General features: G+C 31.0%; 1 protein-coding gene across 2 annotated transcripts; it reads left to right on the top strand.

Annotated features, from left to right (window-relative positions):
* Nucleotides 1–3,637: 3,637 nt before the first annotated feature.
* On the top strand, nt 3,638–15,263 carry LOC114289804 (F-box protein At5g52880). 2 transcript variants are annotated; one of them, XM_028233619.2, is made up of 6 exons: nt 3,638–4,048; nt 11,242–11,393; nt 12,456–12,543; nt 12,792–12,994; nt 13,378–13,523; nt 14,759–15,263. In XM_028233619.2, the coding sequence occupies exons 1-6, from the start codon at nt 3,864–3,866 to the stop codon at nt 14,894–14,896; spliced, it is 912 nt and encodes a 303-aa protein (XP_028089420.2). In that variant the 5' UTR covers nt 3,638–3,863; the 3' UTR covers nt 14,897–15,263. The 2 variants fall into 2 exon arrangements, with proteins under 2 accessions (XP_028089420.2, XP_082739107.1); XM_082882981.1 differs by having other exon boundaries at nt 3,678–4,048; nt 10,811–11,393.
* The last annotated feature ends 153 nt before the right edge of the window (nt 15,264–15,416 follow it).

Genomic DNA, 15,416 nt, shown 5'->3' with positions numbered 1-15,416 from the left:
ATAATTACTGCAGTACCTTTTTCAAAACAAATAATTTGTATATTCAAAAAATTTAAAACAAATATAAATATAAATATCTATATCTATATTTATCTATTTATTTATATCTATCTCTAACCCACAAATTTTGTGGGAGTTCCAATATCTGAACCTTAATTTCTTAATTTTTTTAATTTTTTTTGAAAAAAAAAACTTAGCACTTATTAAAATCTTCCAAATCTTTTTAACTTCTCAAATACACACACTATTTTTAACTTTTTACATACCTATTGCAAACAGTGAGTCTCCTTTTTGTTTTCTCCTTCTTGACTTCTCACTTCTACACTTTCAACTTCAGTGACCACGTATGCAAACAGTAAAGTCTTTTTTTTGTTTTCTCCTTCTTGACTTTTCCTTTTGTTTACTGTTTTAATATTTTAGTTAGATAGCGCATAAAAATATTTGTGATTTGTCTAGCGAATAAAAAATTATAATTTGATTTTTTAATACGATTGAAATTAGATAAATATAAACCCCCACAAAGAGAAAAATGTGATTATAATTAGTTGAATGATTCTTTTTTTTAATGTGATTGTAATTAGTTTAATAGTTCTTTTTTTTATTTATTTATTTTATTATGGGAAAATGTGATATGATTGTAGTTTGTTCAATGGCTCTTCTTTTTAATATGATTGTTGTAGTTAGTTCAATGGTTTTTTTTTACTATTTTTATTTTATTTTTGATTTTTTAATATGATTAAAGTTAGATAAATATAAACCCTCACAAAGAGAAAAATGTGATTATAATTAGTTGAATGATTCTTTTTTTTTTTTAATGTGATTGTAGTTAGTTTAATAGTTCTTTTTTTCATTTATTTATTTTATTATGAGAAAAATGTGATATGATTGTAGTTTGTTCAATGACTCTTTTTTTTAATATGATTGTTGTAGTTAGTTCAATGATTTTTTTTTACTATTTTAATTTTATTTTTGATTTTTTAATATGATTGAAGTTAGATAAATATAAACCCTCACAAAGAGAAAAATATAATTATAATTAGTTGAATGATTCTTTTTTTTTTAATGTGATTGTAATTAGTTTAATAGTTTTTTTTTTCATTTATTTATTTTATTATTGGAAAAATGTGACGTGATTGCAGTTTGTTCAATGGCTCTTTTTTTTAATATGGTTGTTGTAGTTAGTTCAATGTTTTTTTTTAATGTTATTTAATCTTTTTATTTACTATTTTAATTTTATTTTTGATATGATTGAAGTTAGATAAATATAAACAGTCGCAAAGAAAAAAAATGTGATTGTAGTTAATTCAATGATTCTTTTTTTTTTTTTTAATGTGATTGTAGTTAGTCAATGGTTCTTTTTTTCATTTATTTTTTTTTAATTATGGAAAAAATGTGATATGATTGTAATTTGTTCAATGGTTCTTTTTTTAATATAATTGAAGTTAGATAAATATAAACCCTCACAAACAGAAAAATGTGATTATAATTAGTTGAATTATTCTTTTTTTTTTTTAACGTGATTGTAGTTAGTTTAATAGTTCTTTTTTTCATTTATTTATTTTATTATGGGAAAAATGTGATGTGATTGTAGTTTGTTCAATGACTCCTTTTTTTAATATGATTGTTGTAGTTAGTTGAATGATTTTTTTTACTATTTTAATTTTATTTTTGATTTTTTAATATGATTGAAGTTAGATAAATATAAACCCTCACAAAGAGAAAAATGTGATTATAATTAGTTGAATGATTCTTTTTTTTTTTTTAAATGTGATTGTAGTTCGCTTAATAGTTTTTTTTTTCATTTATTTATTTTATCATGGGAAAAATGTGATGTGATTGTAGTTTGTTCAATGACTTTTTTTTTTAATATGATTGTTTTAGTTAGTTCAATGATTTTTTTTTAATGTTATTTAATCTTTTTATTTACTATTTTAATTTTATTTTTAATATGATTGAAGTTAGATAAACAGAAACACTCACAAAGAAAAAAATGTAATTGTAGTTAGTTCAATGGTTCTTTTTTTTAAATGTGATTGTAGTTAGTCGATGGTTCTTTTTTTCATTTATTTATTTTTTTATTATGAAAAAAATGTGATGTGATTGTAGTTTGTTCAATGGTTCTTTTTTTTTTAATGTGATTTAATCTTTTATTTACTATTTTAATGCTTTTTCTTTAGAATTATTTATGAAAAAAAATATGATTGTAGTTAGATAGCATAAAAATATTTGTGATTTGATTTGATTTTTTTTTTGATTTGATTTTTAAAGTACCAATTATTGATAATGATTAGATTGTATTTTGAAAAAAAATTGTAATTGATTTTTTTAACTCACTGTGTTTTTTGAAAAAAAATTATTGTGTTTTTTTAACTATCAATTCACTTAATTTGTGATTTGATTTTTAACTCACTGTATTTTTTGAAAAATAAAATGGATTGTACTCATTAGGGTCACATAATGTACCAATTATTGATGATGATTAGATTGTATTTTGACCAAAAAAATTATAATTGATCTTTTTAACTCACTATGTTTTTTGAAAAATAAATTATTGTGTTTTTTAATTATCAATTGACTTAATTTGTGATTGATTTTTTTAATTATTGATGATGATTAGATAGCATTAAAAAAATTATGATTTGTATGATTGAAGTTATCTCCTTTTGTTTATAATTTTATTTTTTAATATGATTGAAGTTAGATAAACATTAACACTCACAAAAAGAAAAATGTTATTGTAATTTGTTCAATGGTTCTAAATAATTGTATATTTATACTATATATTAAGTAAAATGAGGTTTTTAACCCCAAACATTATGAGAGCTCTAATCTCCCAATTTAAATTTCTTGATTTTTTGATTAAAAAAAAAAAACTTAGCATTTATTAACTTCTCCCAACCCTCAAGTCTTACCCTCATAATAACACTTTAATGCATTAAGAACAAGTATAAAAAAAATTCTTTGAAATCCAACACATATGAATCCCTTGGAAAGTCCCAATACATATGATTATTATTACTCATAATAACACTTTAATGCATTAAAAACAAATATAAAAAAATTTCTTGAAAAGTTCAACACATATGATTATTATCAAAATATTAAACTTTAATATAATATAATAAAAAAAGGAAAACATTTAATTCCTTGAAATTCCAACACATATGATTATTATCAAAATATTAAACTTTAATATAATATAAAAAAAGAAAAAAAGAAGACATTAAAAAAAAAAAGACATTTAAAAATAGCAATTCACATATATAGATAATTGTAAATATATTAAGAAAAAGGGGGTTTCTAAACCCCAAGTCTTGTGGGAGCTCCAATCTTTCAATCTTAATTTTCTAAATTTTTGATTTAAAAAAAAAAACCAGCATTTATTGATATTTTTTGTCAATCCACATACCTGCATTTATTGATTTGATCAAAATTCCTGATTAACATTTAAAATCCCCTCATACAAATAATTATAGATACAGCCCGTGTATAATTACTGTAGTAGTCTTTTTAATTTCTCCTGTACACTATGATTAATGATAAAATTGTTAAATTATTTTTATAAAAAATCTTAAAAAATATAATTTATATATTAAAAAAATTAAAATAAATATAAATATTTATAATTATCGCGTGCGGGTGATAGGCTAGTTAATAAGAAAAAAAAAAAAAAAACTGTTTTTGGTCACAGCATCCCGAAGAGAAAGAAAAAGAATTCTCTCATCAATTTGGTAACCCTAATCGCAAGGAAATCAATTCCCAAAATGAAAGGAGGTCAGTTATTCCCTCAATTTTGTGCCCTAATCGCATGGCAATTGGGTCATCTTTGATTTGAGCGTGGGCAAATTCTCAATCCCACGAAAATGGTAGCAGCATTAGAGAGATACGAAAAGCTGGGGATAGGAGAGTCCCTCCCAAGAATCTACCAATACCCATTAGCCTGCAGAGAGATCAGCATCATTCTCAGAGGAGCTTACTCTAAGCTCCCCAAAAACCTTCAGTCTCTCGTCTTCCAACACACCCTCACCGCCTTCCGCCTCCTTCCCCTGTGAGTCTCCGTCTCCTCCTCCGCTGTTTCTTTTTCCTTCCGTTTTATTTGACTTTTTTTATTCCTTGAATTGAAGCATTCTCATTCTTATAATAATACAATTTTTCTTAAAACTGTCTGGTTTATGTGTGTGCTCTTTATGTTGACAACACAATCATATACAATTTTGTGCTTTGATGATTTTTTTTTTTTGTTATTTTTTTTTAAACGTGAATAATTGATTTTGTATCTAATGCTTAAAACTCTTAAAATCTAATTGTAGAGAGATTTATATTCAGAATAAATTTCAACTCATCAATATAATTCTCACAAACCATTTTTAATTACGTATTTTTTATATTTAGTTGTTTTAATGGTAAAATCTTGGCCTAATAGCCTTGAGGTTATGGGTTCAAGTGTCGGGGCGGCTACTTTGTGCATTATGGGTTCAAGTGTCGGGGCAGCTACTTTGTGCACTATCCCAAAGGTTAGCTGTGTATCCAATCTTTTTCCTCCTAAATACACATTAATGTGTACTAGCTGGCCGATGTTTTTTAGTTATTGGGAAACTAACATAATTTGTACTAGCGAATAATCTGTGCTTAAAGGCACTACCAACTTACTAACACAATTTGATTGCAAACCACCCTCTCTTATGGAAGAACATTATTCTTTGAAAGCAACTCTAACTTGACAGCAAAGTGAACTCATCGCAGTAATAAAAACAATCAGAAGAACAATAACAAATGCATGAATAGCTTACTATAATATCATTGAATCAAATGATTTTACGGTTTGAATCTGAACAATACCAAAAAAACTCAGCAAATCCATGTTTAAGAGATAATTGCATGTTTCACAAGTTTCTGCAATGACATTGTCATAGCAACAAATAATCTTCTTCCAGTTTGTTTTGTAACTAATCCCCTTCTTTTAGCACAAAATTCATGTACTTTTCTAATAGCTATGAATATACTATTGGCAAGTATAATTCTGACCCCATCATTGGCTGAAACACACATGAAAAATGGCATTGAATGAAGATTCTAAACATGAATGTAAGAGAGAAGATTACATGGGTTTTTCATAGTGAAACCTAGCAATAAAATGATAACTCTTTTATAGAAGTCTTCTTAGTTGGATAGGGGAGTAAATTTTAACACCAGCAAAAATACGAATTAGGCAAACCTCTCCAAACACTCTATGTTACGTGGTGTCGGGTACGAGTATTGGGTGTAGGTGTGTATCCAAGCATCAAACCTTTATAAATTTAAATCTTAAGATCTTGGGATATGTATTCAAAATTGGATCAGGGTGCGGAGAAGCATCGTATACACAATATATATTGCATATTATATAATATTCTCGGATGAAATATTATAAATTATAAAAAGATATACTTGAAATTGAATAGGATTCAGAAAAAATATAAAATCTCTATAAATTCATATGAGAGACTAAAAATATTGCTTTACTAGCAAGTGTGAATTTCTTCTTCTCATATATTGCAACAAATTAAAGGATTCGAGTGTCTAAATTGGATACGAGTGTCAGACACATATCCCACTCCCTTACCTATGTCATATCCGGTAGACACGAGTACTCTAGGGGAAATAGAAAAGTCCATGTAACATAGCAAACACTTTGATCTAGATAATAAATTACCACAGTAAAACAAACATAGAACACACATGGATGAACTCACAATTTTTCCAATTATCTAAGCTCTATAAATAGATCAAATAATTAAAATTAAAATTAAAAAGCCCGGAAAAAAACACAAATTATTCATTGCAAAATTCAAGAAAAAAATCAAAAATTTGTGTCGTCACTACTATGTAAGTCCAAAACACAATATTTTTAATCTTTGAAAGAAATGATGAGTACAAAATTTTACATTCCTAGCAACGCATTAAGACACATGACAAATTGATTGAGAAAAAGAAACAGAGATGATATGAAATGCATAGCTTGTATTGGCCACAATAAACACAAACTAATTTGGAAGGAACAAATGAATTTGAACAGTAATCCTGCAAGCAAAAATCAGTTTTTTAATTTGATATAAAGGACTCAACCAATCTTCACTTCACAAATAAAATCAAATGTTTTACATAGAAACAAAATGAAGATGCCATATAAGTTTGAAAGAGGCACGAGAAATTGCCTTGTTACTCATAAGGACTTCATAACTATAATTAAGTGATTTCCATCATAAAAATGAATCTCATGAATGATTAAATCATTGTATCAAATCTTTAGTTAGTGTATGAACATTACTCAGTACAACTGTATCAAATCTTTCTCCCATTTTCTAATTTCTTGTATTTCTTCTTCTATGAAACAAGTTGCCTAGGTATCTTCACATTCACATTCTTAAACAAGTTGCCTATGTTGTTCAGGCCATCCCCAAACCCGTCCAAAGAACAAAAAAACTACCAAGATGAAACTACTATCTATGTCGGAAAGTGAATCACAACATAGCTAAACCAAAGCAAGTAAAACTAGTGAATAAATATATTCAACCTTTTGTCTGTACACCTAAGTTGAGACCTGAAGCAGCAAAGGAGCTATACATAACCATAAAGAAAAGGACAATCAAAATACAACTAAATTATGTACAAAACACAATCCCAAAGACACAAACCCTCAATGAAATTCACAAAAAATTGCCATTTGGAAAAGAGTGTGTGAGAGACAGAGGGAGAGAGAGAGAGCTCTTTCCTGTCTTCAAATTATGTTGTAAAGAAACTAACTTTTAAGGTTATCCCACTTACATCAAAACCATTAGAGCCCTTCTCCTCATTCAAGCCTAGAAATTCACTGCGGAGCTCTCCTTCCACTATTCACTACGGTTATTGTAACATTTCTATTGCACTCCACTCACAAACACAAAAACAACAGACAATTGTTTTGATGAGCAAATACTCATGTAAAAATGATTTAGGAGAAAATTGTACCTTTGCAAGAGAAGATTTTGAGCTAGCGTTCCCTATAGCACCACTGTTATTGTTCCTTAGTAAATGAATCCCTGTTGTTCTATTCAGGCGGTTGGTCCCATTTGAATTTTGGCTAAAATTGAAAAATAATATAATCTCAAAGATTGAATAGAAAAAAAAAAAAAAAAATTCTCTCTAATTTTTTCGTCAAACCACTGCATCATATATATAGGACCACAAACACAATGCTTCATATACAAATTCTAAGAATCAACAATATAACTATAAATAAAGCAACTAAATTGGACATGGTTCTCTCTTTTGAAGTACTCTTACTGCAATTGAAACCTTTTTAGATACACATAAAAATCAATACAAAAAACAATTGAAGTAACAAATACCAAATTTAACTATATATATATGTATGCATGTATGTATGTATGTATAAAAGAAAGACACATAAAAATGAACCTGCTTAACAGCAAGAAGCTCTCTAGAATCAAGATTCATTCCCATATAAACCCAGCCAAATGCACTACAATCCATGGCTGAGCAGGAAGCCGTGGCTTCAAGAGAAGTCTTATTAACAATTGACAATGCTGGACTCGATTTCTTGAGGAAGCCTCTGAAGACACCTCCAAGCATGTTGAGTGTTATTCTAATAGAAGATTTAATAAATGCAATGAAATAAAAACACACATTTTAGTTCAATAGTTTTGGAAATTGACAATTGTTTTCATAAATATAAAGAGAGTGATATTAGGGGTTTGTGATGGGGATACCCACTGGAACTGTTCGGATCTCTAAACCAGAGTGGCCTTCAAAAGCTTTAGTCATCGAAATCAATAATTTTGGAAATTGACAATTGTTTACCCAAATATAAAGAGACTGATATTAGGGGTTTGCGATAGGGATACCCATTGGATTTGTTCGGATCTCTGAACCAAAATGGCCTCAATTTGTTCTTGGCTTGCCATGCTCACTTCAAGAGCTTTGATCATCGAAATCATCCACTCATTGATCGTCGACTTCAAGCTATAGTCGTCCATCAGCACTTCATAGATCAAGCCCTCTCAAGTCTCAATCAACCCTTTGCAACTCACAAACCCATGGTGGAGACATGAAGAGAGAGGTAGCATGGTCTTTGTGAACAAGTTTGAAGTTTGAAATGTGAGAGGTGAGGTTGATAGAGGAATTAAAAGAAAAGCAAAGAAAAAGAAAGAGGAAGGAAGGTTTGGTCTTAGCCATTGAATGTTGGTGTCATCTTCCAGCCCTTGATGCACTGATGCCACGTTGGACAAAGGTTCAAAAACAATCTTGTCACCGTTGGATCAAACCCAAAATTAATCTCAGTCATTCCAACCAAATGTATCTCTAACACATTTTCAAAAACAAAGTTGCTTTATTACATAGATTATGACTTCAGTTGGGCAGTTATCACTTCACTTGTTGACAAAAATGGGATGTAGAGTGTAACCCCAAGAGGTTGGCTTGGTGGCAAGGCCATGGGTCTTGGGGGTGTGCTCCCCCCAAGGTTTAGGGATCGAAACTTCTTAGGTGTTAACAATTCCTTGGGCCCATCAAACAGGGGGGAAAACTCTTGAATTAACAGTGGTGCACTTGCGGGAAACTTCTTACCGAGGACCATCCGTAGACCCCAATGCCAATCCAAAAAAAAGGAAAAAAAAAAGAAAAAAAAAAGGGATGTAGAGTGTAGAAGAGGGAGCTGAACCTACATTGAACCTTGTCTCCCCAATTGAAGCCTTCCCTATTAATTTCCAATTTTCAATGCACTGGTCAATATGTAATGCTTCTAAAGTTATGTTTGCTCTGTATGTTCTTTTTCAATTATGACAAAATGTGCTTAAAATTACTATGAAATAGTTTATTAAAATTATTAGTTGACTGACTCATTAAATTTAGGGTAAATTAGATAGGCATCTTCTTTGCCTATGTTGTTTTTTGATTTTTTTGGTGTTTCTTTCTCTTTGGTTGGTTTCTCACCAAAAGTTGTTTTTCCTTGGTTCTTGCATATGATTTGCTAGTGTTCATGTGTCAACTTAGGCCTCGTTTGTCAAGTGACTTTTTTAGCCAAAAAGTTATTAAAAAATAAAAAAGTCAACAACCCATACCAAAATGTCAAAGATTCATTTTTTTCTCTACTTTTTGCACATCTTTTCGTAAAAAGCCAAAAAGTCACCCAAAACATACTGGCCTTGTTTGGTTTGTATTTGAGAAACATGTTTTGAGATAAAAAGTACGAAATTTGTTTGGTTTGGTTTTTTTTCAAAAGATGTTTTGAAAAATTATTTTGAGAGAGAGTTTTGGAAAAAGTGATTGATTTGATGTGTATGAGAGAGAGATTTGTTTGGAAAATTTGTAAACCAAACAAGTTTTGGAAAAAAAATTTGGAAAAATTTGTTTGGTTTGATTACTTTTGAAAACTTATTTGTAGAGAATTTTTTCCAAAATTTTTTGAGAAACACAAACCAAACAAAGCCACTAGTTTTTTTTACATCACATTTTAGCCAAAAAGCCAAAAGTTACTAAAAAAAGCTTGTTCCCAAGCGAGGCCTTAGTCGGGATATGTTCATTTGGCCTTGATGTTGTTCTGCACCTCGGTGTTTTATTGATGTAATTATACTTTGTATTTATGTAAGTTGCATTAATAAAATTATCTTTTTGCTGATAAAAAAAGAAAAAAAAGAAAAACAAAATGGGTAAGAAAACTATTTTATAATTTTGGTTAAAGAAAACTATTTTATAATTTTGGTTAAAGACAATGACTGATTCAATCATTACTAAATACTCTTACCTATAATTTTACTCAATAAATAAATAAAAAAATAAAATCAATGTGTGGTATTTAGGAATCACTTATAATTTTAGTTAAAGACCATTTAATGATGCCTTCTTTTCTTTATTTTTTGGGGACAAATATTGGGTTTTTTTGTTATAATTACAGGGGGAAAAAGAGAGTTAATGTTGTGTGTATTGTTCAGAACTAATTAATGAATTTAAGTATAAATGTTTCAATGACAATTGTGAGTTAATTTGTAAAATCATGAAAGTAATTGTTTTTGATTGCGTTGAAACCTCATATTAACACTTCTTTTTTTAACCAAATCCTTTTAGATATTGGTATTCAAAAAATATTAAAGGAAAGGAATGGATTTCTAGGGAAATCCCTTTTTTTTTTTTTTGGTTGGGGGGTGGGGGGAACTAATTGGAATTATAATGGAAGCATTCCATTTTTCTGTTTGGTTTGACAAGGATTTGGAAACAAAAACAATTACTGATTCATGAAAAAGTTTATGATTTTAATTATTAAAATTTATAAATTTTATCACTGACTTGTAATTTATTTATTTTTTCTAAACCTACACTATATTGTTATTTCTCCCAAAAATTATCTAGTGCCCCTATTGCAGTAATAGATAAGAAATGGGAAACTTAAATAACGGAATGGCAGAGCGTGGCTAACTATATTATATTAGGTTTTTTTTTTTTAATTCCCAATCCATTGAAATGTGACCATTTTTCATGGGATTTCAAGATAGTTAAATCCTATTTCCATATATACTCAACATTCAAAATTTCATTTTGAGATACCAATTCCATCAATCATTTCATGGGCAAGTGTGAGTGGCTTTGGTTATTGATTATAGGGCAAATAAGCAAGATTTGCAATGTTTTGGTTTCTAAATGAAGTCTTCGGGAATGTTACTAGCATGCAATTTTATTCTCCTCACTACTAACAAGAGGTTGGGAAAGCTTGGTAGAGATAGCTTCACAACTCTTTCTATTCTCACTTGATATGTTTCTCCTGTGAACGCCTGTACAGTGAATTTCTGGAAATTTATATAAAAACCTCTGGTGTGGAGCAACAAAATATCAACTGCTCCTCAAGTAGTGCATAGCATGATATGTTGCTTGTGCCATGAAAACAAAGACCCTGATATCTTCTATTATCTGGTAGCATTCGTCACATGGGCCAAATCTATGCACCTTTGCCATCTACCTAAAGGAAGTTATATTCTTTACAAAATTATTTAGTTGTTTGGCTTATTACTAGCTTAAGAATCAGTTAATCTCGATACAATTCCTAATGCATGGGGCAGACAGCCTGTTCATATGCTGCTGGGTCTGGGATGGTTCTTACGACTATTTACTTTCCACCATCAGCCCACTATAAATAGATAGCTGGGGATGTCTTTTTCTGCTTTCACATGTATTGCTTATCCATATTGGAATAATGGTTAATTTCGTTTTTAGGATGCAGACACAAAATGCTGTTTCAGCGGCTAATCTCCTCATTCAGAGTGCAGAGGCTGTGTTGCCAAAGCAAAAGAAAGTTTTGGCTGTGACAGAGTTCAAGCATGCAAAGGTTGCCCATAAGAGGCGCTGCAAGGACCGACAGGAAGAAGGTATCTTTTAGTTTGAGAAACTGTTATCTAAGTGGGTGATAGAGTCATCTCTTTTAGCTCCAATTCTCTTACTGGCTCGATATAATGAAGCATGATGGCCCAATTCTCTTTGATTAATGAAGCACCTCGTAGATGGGTCAGAGCCTATAGTGAACAACTGAAATGAGATCTATCAGGTGCATTTTTTTCTCTTGGTCAATCATCCATGAGGTGGCCATCAAGTGGATCTTCATCGTCAAACCCAATGATGTGGTCTAGGATTGGAAAGCTACCATTAACTAGTGGAGCTCATGGATGGTCTACAGCTACTGATAATCATATCTATCGAATCTTTTATTTTATTTGCATGGACTGTTCTAAATTTGTGAAGTACCCATGTTGCACACTTGATACTTGAGCAAGGGTACATGTGCTTGATATTATCTGGTTGGCATGCAACCAACAAGTATGACTAAGTAAAGTTTACTATATATCTACATTAGACTCGTTTTTTAATGCATAACATGCTTTATGTTAGCTTGTAAGCACCATTTCACCATAAAATATAAAATAAAAAAAATTAATAAAGACGAAATTTTGCCTTGTCCTAGTGTCCTTGGACATGAGAATTAGATGAATTCACACTTGTATCTAAGTCCATGTAACATAGTTTTTGGTTAATCATCCAAGAGGTCGCCATTAATTGAATGAATGTTGATCTTGGAAACCAATGATGTTACAAAGTGATCACTTTAGTTGGGAGCATTTTTTATATGTTGCTCATAACAACTATTGTCTGTACAATCTGTATCGAAAATTGTAAGTTGTCATGTAAAGTAGTCTCAAATATGTCTTGTTTCAAGTCGGAGGAAGAAAGTAGATGAGAAAGATATATTAAGTCATTGGTGCCCAAATTAACTCAATGTATTGCCCATATTTTGCAATTTACAAAGCTGTAAATTGGTTGTACAGTTTAACAATTCATTCTCCCTGTTACAACCAGATGAAGCATATTTGAGATATCCTTTATTTTATTTCTGTTGGTTGCACTCCTTTATTATTAAATTTTTTGCATATTTGCAGGTTCAATTCAACTTCCTCAAGATGTTGTAGTGCACATCTTCAGTTTTTTAGATTTGCAATCTTTACTTTCGGCTGCATCAGTATGCTGGTAATGTTCCTTTACATTACCCTGTTTAGACATAACATTGGGTTTGCACACCTTGTCATAGTTTATTATATCGTGTGGATCTACCAATTGAACGAATTAAATATCTAATTGGTGGTCCTTCTGAATGGCACCCCAAGCATGCTCTAGTTTGAAAGGCTATATAACCTTGGAAGTTGGACCCCCTACGCCCCTTCCGTGACACTATTTCCTTCCTAATTTAACAACACCGTTGGATGTCTCATGTGAAGGTTGTGGAATTCGGCAGCGAGTGACAACCACTTGTGGCATTTGCAACATGTTATGTACTTTGGTGATTCCAATAATTGTTCCAAGGGCAGGGGGCTGCAAAAGTATGGAATACTTGAAAATGATGAGCATATGCAATTGCAAATGGAAGTTAATGCTGGAAATAATACTGACTGGAGAGACACTTTTAAAAAAGCATGTAAAGGTACACTTGGACTTTACCTTTCAAATATATGATTTATTTGGGCTTCTTCTAAACTACAATATTGGAGCACACAAGCTAATATGCAGTTGCTTTTCTGTTTGTCACTTAAAATTATATATTTTGGAGAAAATCATATCAAATGTTTGATCATACGGCATCACAAATTACTTGACATCTTACAATTTGATTGTTAGATCCGGCATTTTGCAATGCTATGAACAATGGCTGTTATTCTTATTCTTAAAATGTATAATTCCCATGGTACTTGTAAGTATTTATTTTCTAAAGCACCTATTAGATGGGCCTGAGAAGTTCTCTCTCTCTATGCAACTTTACTATGCAATATTATTTGCCCTAGTTTGACATATATTATTTGGTTTCAGGCAATTCATTAAAGAAACTTACATCTTATAGGGGATACTGTGGGCACTGTGATGCAGTTGTTTGGCTGAGTAACATGAAATGTTCCAATAAACACTGTAGGCTAAACTCCAAAAGCCAGAAAATCAAGCACATATCACCTGAGCAGGTAACTTTTAGGTCTGGGGTTTTCTTATTTTTTTATTTTTATTTTTGATTAAACATCTGCATTTTCGTTTATTCTTGTAGATTTTTAGTTGCAGGTGCTATTTCTGCAAGTTGGTGTATATGAACTTTGATTTTTTGTTATTTTCGTTGTTCTAATGCATCATTTAGGATCCTCTCCCTTTATATTTGATTATTTTCCATACATCTCATGATTCCCCCTACTTTGGTGTAATTATCTCTTTGTATGAAAATCTGTGGTGCTGATTTGGTTGCCAGTGCAACTTGGGATACGATCCTCTCCATACCCATCTTGTGGGCTCTAACCTGGGCACTCACTAGTAATCTGAACTGTCTACTTTGTAGGTCTCGCAGTAAAGGTTATCCATGCAAAAAATTAGCTTTACCGGACAAATATAAACACAGGAACAATGTGCATTTTGTTTTATAATATGGATGAGTTAAGTTTACAATCATATTTGTTGTTCGTTTTATAAAACAAAATGCGATTTGTTCATGTGTTTATAATTTGAGAATATTCTGTTAATTATGTAAATATGTTAGATTAATTGTAAAAATATAAGTTTATTCTTATTTCCTTTTTTAGATTAGGTCTATATAACTTGGTTGTACACTTTGTATTATACACAATTGAATATACAAGTTATTCTTTAGAAACTTACATATAGATGTATGATGAAATTAATTTTTTACATACCTTTATTGCGGGGTCTACAATGTAGACGATTCGGATCATCAATATGGATCCAAATTAGGGCGCACAAGGGGGGTATGAATGAGTATAGAGAGATGAAGGTATGGAGGGGAGCTCATGCCGTGCAACTGATTCCTCTTCCTTGCATATAACTGTGGTTGAACTGTTGCATCTGTTTTGTAATAGAATGTGTTATAAATTGGCCTACGCACCAGAGCGAATGCTTGTTGGTTTGTTGTAGTGTAGTTGGTCATTGTACTTTTGGATCCGAATTTCCAGAACAGGAACAGACATCCAGCTTTTCTGTAGACACAACAATTAAAATAATGCTGAGGATCCTTGCCTTTGTTCTAATGCCTGAACCCCGCCCATGAGCACATGTGATCTTAAAGACTGGATTTTAAGTGTTGTTTGACTATGCGGAACTCCCTTTCATTCTTTTGATCCCTTTTTGTCAGCAAAATCGCATCATCACATTGTGTGGCCCAATCAAATAATCTCTGCTACGGTTTTGTTTTTGCCAGATTGTGGAGTATATATTACATGGTAGTCCATCTATGATATCGTCTTCAGATAGTGATAGTGGTGATAGTGATTCAGACGAGGAGTCCTTTCGGAAGCTGTGGGCCATTCCAAAACACTTTAGTGGATGCCACAGATAGCTCTGTCTCTGACAGCAAATGTATTTTTTTCTCTGGTGGCATTATTTGGTTGATGATTATTCAAGGATAGTGTTGGGAGAGCTAAATGATTGGAAACAGATTGTCGTATCTTTTAAATAGGCTGAGATGAGAGTAATTCCATTATGCTTTTGGAGTTGATTTGGAGTTTGTAATTGTAACATTGTTGTGTCAAGGCTAGAAGATTAGCTTATGCTTGTTACCGAACAATTTATTTTATTAAACCAAAATGTAAATGTATGTTACTGTCATATGGTTTTCCTCAGCCTCAAATCAGAAATTAACAGCAAGCTGTGTATTGCCTTGAATCTTGTAGCTGCATAAATGTGACTTTACCATTTTAGTCTTATTTTTGTTCTTGTTGTTTGGCCTTGTTTTGCATTTTCTTGAATGTTGTCTTATTTATTTTACAACCGGTAAGGAAGGGAATGGGGTAAGGAAGCTGCATATGCAGCAGTAAGATTCCAATTCAGGCATTGCACTTGGTAACCGTGTGTCTTGA

Source organism: Camellia sinensis, chromosome 1, assembly GCF_055761805.1.
Source record: "Camellia sinensis isolate YWXY chromosome 1, ASM5576180v1, whole genome shotgun sequence".
NCBI lineage: Eukaryota > Viridiplantae > Streptophyta > Magnoliopsida > Ericales > Theaceae > Camellia > Camellia sinensis.
This window is presented reverse-complemented; position numbering and strand designations above follow the sequence as displayed.

Excerpts from the sequence above, each read along its gene's own strand:
- LOC114289804 (XM_028233619.2), top strand. The coding sequence starts at position 3,864 with ATGGTAGCAGCATTAGAGAGATACGAAAAGCTGGGGATAGGAGAGTCC. Across the intron at positions 4,049-11,241 it reads GCCTTCCGCCTCCTTCCCCT|GATGCAGACACAAAATGCTG; the intron begins GTGAGTCTCCGT and ends TTTCGTTTTTAG. Across the intron at positions 13,524-14,758 it reads AGCACATATCACCTGAGCAG|ATTGTGGAGTATATATTACA; the intron begins GTAACTTTTAGG and ends TGTTTTTGCCAG.